This window comes from Epithele typhae (assembly GCF_022376455.1).
Source record: "Epithele typhae strain CBS 203.58 chromosome Unknown BXZ73scaffold_229, whole genome shotgun sequence".
Lineage (NCBI taxonomy): Eukaryota > Fungi > Basidiomycota > Agaricomycetes > Polyporales > Epitheliaceae > Epithele > Epithele typhae.
In genome coordinates this window covers 24,934-36,892 of record NW_025954420.1, presented here as the reverse complement: position 1 = coordinate 36,892, position 11,959 = coordinate 24,934, and the positions used below count along the sequence as shown (strand labels likewise).

General features: G+C 53.8%; 1 protein-coding gene across 1 annotated transcript; it reads left to right on the top strand.

Annotated features, from left to right (window-relative positions):
* Positions 1-3,597, top strand: BXZ73DRAFT_83815 (uncharacterized protein; the record flags this gene model as incomplete). Its single annotated transcript, XM_048023950.1, has 12 exons — positions 1-157; positions 206-240; positions 423-846; positions 906-1,115; positions 1,206-1,328; positions 1,375-1,511; positions 1,557-1,990; positions 2,040-2,240; positions 2,300-2,417; positions 2,465-3,159; positions 3,208-3,391; positions 3,546-3,597. Coding segments are annotated over 12 exons (2,770 nt in total), but the record flags the coding sequence as incomplete, so codon positions are not given.
* Positions 3,598-11,959: the final 8,362 nt, after the last annotated feature.

Sequence of the window (11,959 nt, the reverse complement as noted above, 5' to 3'; positions counted from 1 at the left end):
TGGTGACGAAGAAGACGGCGATGACGGCGAAGACGACGATGATGGCGATGACGACGAAGACGGCGATGACGACGGCGGCGTATACGATGGGCCGCCTTCAAACTCAGACGTCACGGTGAACCAGTCGTCAGAGGCCAAGAAGAGAAAGAAACAGACGGTACGTCCAGCTGCCCGTATGTACAAACATATAGTGACCGTGTCACAGACGGCCGCGGAACACATGGCAAATTTCCAGAACGAGTGGGCCTCCCGCGTTCAAGACGCGTTGTTAGAACAAGAGGCTGGACCCGCCGCCCTGCCGTGCTCATCTTGCGCTTTCCAGATTGGCACGCGCGCAGGGCGGCGACACACGTATACCGATGTTTTGACTGCATGTACCCGTTGCCCCTATGCATTACATGTATCGTCGCCCAACACTGCAGGCTCCCCTATCACCGTGTGGAGCAGTGGGACCCAGCCATTGGATTTTGGGACCGCGTGGGCCTTGGGGAACTGCCCTCCCCACACAACCTCGTCCTTCACCTCGGTCACGGTGGCCTTCCCTGTCCAGTTTCGCTCGCCTCACAGCAAAAAAGGGCTATGACCATCGTCGACTCGCACGGTCCGCAGACGTTTGAGGTCACCTTCTGCACGCATGCCTCCTTCGAGCAAGAGCCAATGCACGAGTCAATGCAGCTCATCCAAGCCGGGCTGTGGCCCGCGACATGGGACACGCCACGTACCGCTTTCACCATCTCCGCCCTTCGTGACTTTCATCTCCTATCCCTGCAGTCGCAAATATCCGTTCTCGACATCTGGAACTACCTCGCACGAAGCAAGGACAATATTCGAACGCACGAGATTGAGGTGAGGGTCCCTATGTTTAGTCGCGTGCATAATCTGACGATGAGTCCATATCCAAATAGAATCGATATGCACAACTGCGGGCTTCGATGCGCCAGTACGCCTTCGTCAGGTTGACCAAGCGAAATGGAGTCGACCCGGGAGGCGAGATGGAAGCTGGAGTCCTCGCCACCCTGTGTTCCTCGTGTCCGCAGCCAGGGATCAACAACACTGTCCCGGAGCCGCCCGATCTCAACGAGAAGAAGCAAGATGAGGGCGAGGATAAGAGGCGAGTTCTTCATCTTAGCCTGCGAGCCCCAGACTGATGCCGTTGTAGATACCTCGACGCCTTCTTCTATAATAAAGACGCAACCTTCTCCCAGTTTCAAAAAATGAAAGCTGTCGATCCACACGACAAGGCTATGACACGCAACGGAGCGTTCTTTGTCCACGAGGAACAGGCGGCGGCCATTCTCAAGGATGCAGAGGCGGAAGCTCCCGCAGAGGTACGTGTCCTATAAGAGCCTGTGCGCATGAGCTCACGCATTACAGGAATCCACATGCAACAAGTTCGGGGCCATGGGATATCAGCGCTATGCTGGTACTGTTTCTGGACTCCTCGCAATGACATGCTCCCGACACATGATGACGATGAGAAACAGTGTTGTCGACCTGACCAAAGGTGAAGCGTAAGTCCTCATCCGATTGCAGATCGGTCCACAATGTTCATATAGAAACAGGTTCAAGTACGCAGACCTCAGTGAAGCCAGTGCGATCAAGCCGTACCTCACCCTCCCGATGCTCATCTCCGGCTATGACATCAATTGTCAATATCACCGGAACTATGACACGCGGATGGACAAGCTCATGTCTACCTGGTCGGAGCTCATGGGGTGCCTCCCCAGTGTCGCCGAGTGGGAGAAACTTCCTTACATGCTTGTCGCCGTTGGCAAGTTCCACCTACCTGCTCATCAAGCAAGCTGTCGCTACAAGTTCTCTTACAACTACCTCCCTGGCGCTGCACGTACCGATGGTGAAGCGTCCGAACGGATGTGGGCCGCTATATACCAGCTGGCCACACGGATACGGGAGATGGGACCAGGATCTCGTCATGATGCGCTGAATGACATCTGGAACGACCAGAATGTCCGCCATTTGCACACAATGGGTATGTCTTGATGGGTTCTTCGGTCATTGTGCACTGACAGTCGATGAAGGTCTGGACCTGTCGAGAAGGTACAACACCAGCGAAGAGTTCATCGCAGACCTCGAGCGCCATCTTGAGGCCATCGAGGCCACGTTCACTGCCGAACGGCTTGCAGAGCTCAAGGAGCAAGAGGCTGCGTTCAAAATCGCGGTGGTGGACTTGGCAAATCACGACGGACTCGAGAACCCCTATGATATCAATCTCGAGAAAGGTGTGTGCGTCTTCAAGCTTGTGATAGTGATACGTATGAATGAGTGCATATCCCATCAGTGACGGACGCAAAGGATGCGACCAACAGCCGGAAGGCGTCGAAGGCATCATTGACGACCCGTCGGGAGGAAAAGATTCTGCAAACCCTCTATGAGGGTGCTCAGCTCCAGGCAGAACGGTGGGTTTTCATACACTCGCTGTTGCATGCACTCAAATGATATGCAGTGAAACACTCCTCGCAGCCATCATGTGCAAGGGCAGGGTCTCGTCCAGTGTGGTGGAGCAGCAAGCGGACTTCCTCAAGCGCTATGCGAAGTGGTCCCCACTCTGGGACGCCCACGTTCATCCTGCATTACAAGACGCAGCCTTTATGATCCCGGAAGAGGACGCTCCCAAAGACTTCCCTCGACTGCCTGAAGCTGCCATGAAGGTCCCGCGTGCCAAGCGTAAGGCCTCCTTGTTCAAAGAGGTCTCTAATGCCGATATTGCGCTTCCCTCTTCGTTCCATGAAGCTGTGCTGAAGCAGACCCCAGCTGCGTCTCTTGTAGCAGCAGAGATCAAGGTGCGACGAGATGAGGCCCGGGAAGCGCTCGATGAGGTCCGCTCTGCGTTGATCCTCTCGTTCTCCGTGAAACTCAGCAAAAAGCACGCACGGAGCAAGAGGGTGCGCAAAGAGATTTCGTCCACCATGGGATCAGCTCGCGGCGACGTCCAAGCGGCAGCAAACAAGTACCGAAGGGTTGTGAAATGCCTCCTCCGTCTAGGTGTGCCACTGGATGACCCCGCAGTCCATCCGCTCGAAGAAAACGATCTGAAGGCGATGGTCGTTTCAGCTCAGGGGGACCGGTCGTGGATCTGGGACAGTCTTTCCGTCGTCGACAAGGCTGGGACGGCCGCACATCAGCGCTACAAGGATCAGAGTAAGTATCCTGCCCGGATTCACTACTTCAGCTAATATGGGTTTACAGTCGAGAGCGTCCACTGGTTCCGCATACATGCGATGCTCACAAGGTGGAGGGAGGAGCGCAAGCTGTTGCGGCGTGAGATGTGGAGAACTGCGGTGTTCTTCGGCTTTTTCAGGCAGCATTGGTTGCAGAAGGCAGAACTGCATGAACGCTCCCATAAACGAGGCAAGGCTGCATATGCTAAAAAGTAAGTGCTCTCTCCAGCATCATCCACCTCGCTGAGTTTCTGTCAGGCAAGCGCATAGGTATCTGTATTGTTCGACGGCTGCAAGAAGGCTACATGGCCTGAAGACCCGTTCGTGCGCATTTTCCACCTCCCAAAAAGACTCATCCTTTCACAGACGAATCGGACTGGAACCCGCCCTCGGACTTCCCGACCTCGACATGGACTAGTAGAGGTTTCCTCATCTCGCATCTCACCCATTCCAAGTCACTCCCGTTCACTTCCGTGCTCCTGCTTCTTTATCTGCCGCCTCGTCATCTGCGCTTCCTCCATCCACCGGCTCCTCAATGCACCGAAGTCGCTTCGCGGTCTCGCACCATTCTCCTAGTCCTGGGCTCGGGGGAGAGGACCATCCAAATGTCCATAGTCGTCGACATCCCGACGCCCTCTTGCAGCGGCTACAACACCCCTTGGATTGCCCACGCCATCCCTATACCCCGGCCGACATTCCTGGCGCCTCGCTCACAGCTCGCCATGCTTACGCGTACGCCGATGCGGAGGTTTCAAAGGGGGCCTTTCCCAAACCCGAACAATGTCTCGGCTCCTACGGCTACCGTCTGTAGTAAGACCATATCGTCTCTCTCTCGTCCGTTGTACACCATGTCCTCTTACCTCTGTACTCACAATATAGTATATACGCCCCTCTTCTTCTACATCCTTATGCCATACTTATCACCTCATAGATGATACTGCTCCGGAAGGTGCCACCGCTCAGTTTCACGGAGTGGCGCCTCTCGTGCGCCGCACGGACTCTCGCACGCCGCACGGACTACCACAACGGGCTCACACGCGCCACACGGACTCTCGTGACGGGCTCGCGTGCGCCGCACGGACTATCACGACGGGCTCACGCGTGCCACATGGACTCTCGCGACGGGCTCGCGCGCGCCACACGGACTATTGCGTGCACGAGATCGCGAGAGTGCCTGTGTTCCCCACTTAACACGCTTTGTCTGGTTGCGCATGTCTCTCCTGCATGTACATTACTTTGGCTCAGCTTTGTCAAATATACTACTTTTCATTTGTCATTCACGCGTGGCCCGCGACCCTCACGCAAGCCCTCGCACCTACCGCACAAAGCCATGATACGTGCGCGCGTGGTGCCCTCGCACTGCATCCTTCGCACGCACAAAGTCTCGCGCCTGCTGTCCACTCTACACCCATGCACACGCTGTGGGAGCCGCGAGCGGAGCTACGTCTTTGTACGCATTATCTTGATATCCTCTATATCTACATGCAGCCCCAGCGTGCATGGTCTACTGTGCGCGTACATCGTGTGCTTCGACTTTCAATTCATGGAATCCACACGCAAGTCTGTTCTTTCGGGTGCGCTACTCTCTTTAAAGTGTTGTGCCATATGATGAACGAATTGAGCGTATTTCTCGCACGCATATGGCACCCCTCTCATGTGTTGTGGCCGCGTTCTGTGGAGCATTCAAAGGCTTGAGCCATGTATAAGGTGGTATAACCTGTAAACAGCCACCCATATGAAAAGGACTATGGTGTAGTGGTGTAGATTACTAGCTACAACTGTGTAGGCCGTGGGTTCGACTCCCGCGCCTCCATTGTTTCGGGCGCTTGTAGCATTTACGGGCTCCCACGCAATGGGCGCTTATTCCGGGTGCATCTGGCCCTGCCGATAAGCTGTCACAACAGTTGTAACAGGGAAATCACTGCTGCTCCTGCATCTTCCTCAACCCCCGCGATCTTGAGCACCACGGCCACATATCCCGTTCGTTCCGCACGCATTTTGGTACGCGTGCTCCCTCATTACCCCGCATATAACGCGCCCTCGACGCCGCGAAAACGCGCAGCCGTTCACCCGCAGCAACCACTGCTCTCTCCACACCGCCTCCAGCCATCCTCAGGCTTGGACTCGATGCGCCGCTTTCCCAGTTTTGCTCCGATCGCACTGAAAATCGGAGCTCAGATTGCCCTCATCAATTCCTTTCAAACGCGCCCACCTTCGTCTCGCCCGCCGCACTCGTTCGCCCGCTGTGCGCTGTGCAAGACCGCCTGAAATCAGCACTCCCTTCCCATCTTCCCAATGCTCGATCTCGCCCACTTCGCCACCTAAGAAGACGTGGATGGGTTCATTCGTCGCGCGTCATCAAGCCCTTTCGATCGCGCGCTTGGATGTAGCAGTCGGAAGAGATTTGCGCCATGTATGACAGGATATGTGTATGTTCAGCTTACCTTGCCCCCTCCTCCTGCCTCCCCCAGTCTTGCCCTCGCATCTTGCCCGTTCCATGTCCGTTTGGCGTGCGTTTTGGTGCATAGGTTAGCATATATCCCCTCGTTTTAACGCCACCTTACACATTGTGATCTGTGCCTTCCATGATGTTATATTTTGGTGCTCAGCACCTGTTTGATCTGACCTATACTGTATACACTATCAACCCCCTCAGTCTCCCTCATTTTTTTGGAATGAAACTGTACACCACATATGAATGCAGTGCTGCACACTGCAGCATATTGATATGAGTTGGTCTACCTGTACTGGACACCTTCTCCCTGGGAAGTCACCCTTCACAGCAGCATGTGTAGATGGTAATTCACCAAGCTGTTTTCTATATCAGAGAGTAGCTTGTAAGATCTGTGGGTGTGCAAATTTGGAAGACAGTAGCTGCAACAGTGAGGGAATAATGAGGTATGATATTTTAAAATGACATACCACACACAGACATGGGATAATAGTGTATCACATTCCGGACACCTAGATATATTCACAGACAATATTCTGAATGCAATGCAGAAGATAGCGCACAGAAATCCGGATACTTGGTGAAGATACAAGATATGTGTGGAAAGTGGAAGTTCTGAGAAAACACGACATGTATAAGTTCATGTGCAGACATGATATCAACGGGCTGTTTGCTGAATCACACCTGGATACTATTAAGGTGCTCAGATCGGAATTTATACGCTTATCGGTGATGAGATGCATGTGGGGGATCATATGTCATTATTTTATGACATACGGTACCCTGGAACGACATGTGCTCCGATTAGAATTCAAAAACATGGATTAGAATGGGGTACGTCTCGGCTATCCAACACAGAAGAGACCTTGAAAAACGGTTGAGAACCAGTGGAGATGTGCAAGATGAGCCAGAAGTGTGGGTTATGCTGAATGTGTTCTGACCTCGCTTTTTACTCCAACCAAGCTTCTGGCTCATCTTGCACATCTCCACTGGTTCTCAACCGTTTTTCAAGGTCTCTTCTGTGTTGGATAGCCGAGACGTACCCCATTCTAATCCATGTTTTTGAATTCTAATCGGAGCACATGTCGTTCCAGGGTACCGTATGTCATAAAATAATGACATATGATCCCCCACATGCATCTCATCACCGATAAGCGTATAAATTCCGATCTGAGCACCTTAATAGTATCCAGGTGTGATTCAGCAAACAGCCCGTTGATATCATGTCTGCACATGAACTTATACATGTCGTGTTTTCTCAGAACTTCCACTTTCCACACATATCTTGTATCTTCACCAAGTATCCGGATTTCTGTGCGCTATCTTCTGCATTGCATTCAGAATATTGTCTGTGAATATATCTAGGTGTCCGGAATGTGATACACTATTATCCCATGTCTGTGTGTGGTATGTCATTTTAAAATATCATACCTCATTATTCCCTCACTGTTGCAGCTACTGTCTTCCAAATTTGCACACCCACAGATCTTACAAGCTACTCTCTGATATAGAAAACAGCTTGGTGAATTACCATCTACACATGCTGCTGTGAAGGGTGACTTCCCAGGGAGAAGGTGTCCAGTACAGGTAGACCAACTCATATCAATATGCTGCAGTGTGCAGCACTGCATTCATATGTGGTGTACAGTTTCATTCCAAAAAAATGAGGGAGACTGAGGGGGTTGATAGTGTATACAGTATAGGTCAGATCAAACAGGTGCTGAGCACCAAAATATAACATCATGGAAGGCACAGATCACAATGTGTAAGGTGGCGTTAAAACGAGGGGATATATGCTAACCTATGCACCAAAACGCACGCCAAACGGACATGGAACGGGCAAGATGCGAGGGCAAGACTGGGGGAGGCAGGAGGAGGGGGCAAGGTAAGCTGAACATACACATATCCTGTCATACATGGCGCAAATCTCTTCCGACTGCTACATCCAAGCGCGCGATCGAAAGGGCTTGATGACGCGCGACGAATGAACCCATCCACGTCTTCTTAGGTGGCGAAGTGGGCGAGATCGAGCATTGGGAAGATGGGAAGGGAGTGCTGATTTCAGGCGGTCTTGCACAGCGCACAGCGGGCGAACGAGTGCGGCGGGCGAGACGAAGGTGGGCGCGTTTGAAAGGAATTGATGAGGGCAATCTGAGCTCCGATTTTCAGTGCGATCGGAGCAAAACTGGGAAAGCGGCGCATCGAGTCCAAGCCTGAGGATGGCTGGAGGCGGTGTGGAGAGAGCAGTGGTTGCTGCGGGTGAACGGCTGCGCGTTTTCGCGGCGTCGAGGGCGCGTTATATGCGGGGTAATGAGGGGAGCACGCGTACCAAAATGCGTGCGGAACGAACGGGATATGTGGCCGTGGTGCTCAAGATCGCGGGGGTTGAGGAAGATGCAGATAGGGCAAAAAGGTGGCAATGCGGCAGCTGTCATGGGCAATTGGCTGGGCGTACCAACGCGCGCAAAGGTGCATCGAAACGGCCTTGAAGAGGGGAAGAGAACGAACCTAACCGCGTCAAAAACGAGCTCCGAACCGTCAAGAGATGGGAGCATCAAGTAGGTGATGTGGGGGGCGATCTTGTGTCGCACAAGACGACGTGCAGCGGGACGACGGCGGGTCGCATGGTGAAACGGGGCGGCTCGTTAGAAAGAGGGTAGAAACGCGCATAAAACAAGCCCGAGATGTCGTTGAACGGTGGAGAACTCGGAGGAGGGTAAGGTAATGAGGGTGCGGGCTCGGGGTGTGGCAGTCGGGCGCTCGGAGGAAGAGAGCCATCAAACGCGGGCGCTCGGAGTTGAACGACCACCTGCAGGCGGGCGCTCGGAGTTGAATGACCATCAAAAGCGGGCGCTCGGAGTTGAATGACCATCAAACGCGGGCGCTCGGAGTTGAATGACCACCTGCCAGGCTGCAGGTGGGCGCTCGGAGTTGAATGACCACCTGCAGGCAGGCACCCGGAGTTGAATGACCATCAAATGCAGGTGCTCGGAGTTGAACGACCACCTGCCAGGCTGCAGATGGGTGCTCGGAGTTGAATGACCACCTGCAGGCGGGCGCTCGGAGTTGAATGACCATCAAACGCGGGCGCTCGGAGTTGAACGACCACCTGCCAGGCTGCAGGTGGGTGCTCGGAGTTGAATGACCACCTGCAGGCGGGCGCTCGGAGTTGAATGACCACCACACACAGGCACTCGGAGGAGGAGAGCCATCAAATGTGGGCACACAGAGTTAGTATGCCTATGGCAGTGTGTATGCCCATGAAATTGGGTGCTTGGAGGGTATACAGCCATCAAAAATAGGCATTCAGAGTGTGTATGCCCATGGAAGTGGAGCACTCAGAGTGCTATATGTGCACAAGAATCATTGTGTGCTTCACATGCATAGGATGTATTACAAAGAATGGGGAGACATGTGTGGCACAAAAAAAATCCTGGGCGAATGTCAAACAGTGGAGAACTCAAAGTGGGGTAGGGTGGCAGTTGGTGGATGGGGTGTAATAGTAGTAGCAGGTGCTCAGTGCATACTATACTATGAACCAGGGTGGGTGGTCTGCACACATGTGTGATTGAGAACGGGCACTCAGGAGTTGGTGTACATACCATGGACATGAATGGGTGCTCAGAGAAAATACTAGTAACCATAAGCAAGGGTGAGAACGTGTTTGTATATATGTATATGTTACAGTCACGGAGCGCAGGAGCATGGAGGTCGGGCAAGTCGGAGACGAGCAGGAAGTCAGGTCGGATTAGAGGGACACACTTGACCTCGGGGAGGCTCATGATAGCGGGGGAGACGGGTAGGAGAGGTGACAGGGAGGAGCTAGGAGGCAATCGCAAAGCGAGACGGTAGGTGCGGGAATGGTATATAAAGCTAATGATGGTGGACGACTCTCATATGCTAAGGATCTGTAGTGGGTGCACACCAAAGCTTGTAACCATACAGGTGCAGCAGGCTATAACATATATAAATTTATAGTAGCCACAGTGGCAATACACGGGATAAGCGCTGTGCCAATATGAGTGGCAGCCTAAGCAACAGGCTTATACAAGTGGTAGCCTAAGTGACAGGCTCATATGAGTGGGAGCCCAAACAACATGCTCATACAAGTGGCAGCCTAAGTAACATGCTCATATGAGCGGTAGCCTAAGCGACAGGCTAATATGAGCAGCAGCCTGGGCTACATGATAATAAAGCAGTAATAGTAGTGGCATAGTAACAATGCTATAGACAGGCAGTGAAAGGCGGCTTACACAGGTGGCTGTGCACTCATATGAGTGGGAACAGAGGCTACAAAGCGCCCACTCATATGAGTCCACCCGAGCGGTATCCCTGGGCTACAGTGTCAAAAATATGACTGGTATCCCTAGGCTACAGGGACGGCACCCAGTGGGAGTGCCTATCACAACGCCTCCGACGCCGACCCCTCGGGCCTCAACATCAACAGGAGTACGTGGATTCGGTGAGTATCCCATTGCCGCACCTTCCCCGCGGCGAGATGCCTCCTACTCTACGTACCATGACTCGATTATGTCGAGTGCGCAGGCCGGGCCATCAGCGGACCCTCGACGGTTCGCTGAAGACTCGCCTGCCGAGCGTGCGTATGCCGCACGCCCTGCCGTCGAAAATACCCAGGCGGAATTAATGCAACACCGCAACCGCCTGGTGTCAATTTCGGCGCGATTGGACGCGTTCCACCGTGATCTTGGCGCCGAAATTCACGACGCCATGTCACGGACAAACCGTGTTCTTGGAAACGCAACCAGCGCGCTGCTGGACGTCGACGGGGTAATCAGTAGAAATAAATTTATCGAACGACTGCCCTACCGAAGCCCAGCTACGATTGCGCGCGAACTGGAACGTGAGCGAGAGCAGGTAGCACGCGAGCAAGAGAATCGTGTGCTCCGCTCCACGCTTCACGCTATGCATGAACAGGACCCACTGCGGCCAGCAACACCAATCGCTGAGCGGCCGCCGTCCCGGATTGACGAAAGGAGCCATGCTACACATGGGAGTGGCCGAACTTCGCATAGCTCTGTGATAGAAGGCTCTGCCTCTCATAAAAGTCGGCGAAGTGCGGCTGCACCCACGCATAATGCTCCCCAACCGCTGCCTGACAGTGATAGCGAAGTTCGGAGACAACAGCCACCGAATTTCGCTCTTGCTAGCCAGGACGCGCGACGATATGCGCAACCGGAAGTTCCTGTACGTGCTCCCTCACCTGAGGATCGCTACCGTGACTATCGGTCCACGTATACGCAAATTCTGGATCAGCAACACGAGGACGCGAAGCAACAGCTGCGATTCGAAGCTGAGCAATCGCGTCCAACGTACGACCGCAATGCGGCAAGCAATGCGCGGTTCGCAAAGGCATCGAGCACATTGTATGCTCCTGGCCTAAGTGCAAGCCGTGCACCGTACCCCGCAATCACAAGAACCCATGCGCCTAGTGGTTACTACTATCAGGGACAACCTGTGCAGGTAGTACCCTCTGCGCATGTGTCCGCACCCACGCCGAATTCACAATTGCCTGGCACGCAGCACCTTGATGTGCTGATGCGGCGAATTGTGGAGAACATCCGCTTCAAAGTCGGGGGACGCAGCATTCCGCTGCCTCAGGGTGCAAAGCAGCCGAAACCGGACATGCCAGACAAGTACGGTGGTGAAGATGACCACCAGAAATTTGTGCTCTGGCTGGACGGATTCCTGAATTGGCTCAGGGCGTACAACTTGTGCGGCCCTGATGCCGATGAACATCGTTCGCGGCAAATTCGGCCATGCCTTGAAGGACGAGCGATTGACTGGTGGACCCAGTCAATAGACCGCCCTGGCGTGCCGCATCTGTCGTTTGAAGAGATCATCTGCAAGATGCACACGCACTTTGTGCACTCCAGTACGGCCGCGAAAGCAACCGAGGAGTTCGCAAAGTGTATGTACTCGCATCGGAAGGGTGTACTCACATTTGCCTCGGATCTCCAACGCCGTGCAGGCGAAATGATCGAACACCCCACAGACTACGAGATGAAGCTCCGTCTGTTCCATGGGTTGCCCGAAAATATTCGCACTCACCTGGGCGTGAACCGGAGCATCAACCCTGAGTACAACTCATGGCTCGACATTGTCGAGAATGCACGACAGCTTGAAGAGTCCCTGAGGGTGGTTAGCTCGACGCCGCGTACGGGAACGTATGGTGCGGCGTCCAGCACACCATCGTCAAAGGATGACCGCAGCAGTCGTGAAGGCCACAAGCCGAACCACCAGCAGGATCGCCGTGATGGAGAACGCGGCCGAACGCAATCGCGCGACCGCAGCCACCAAAATCACGGTA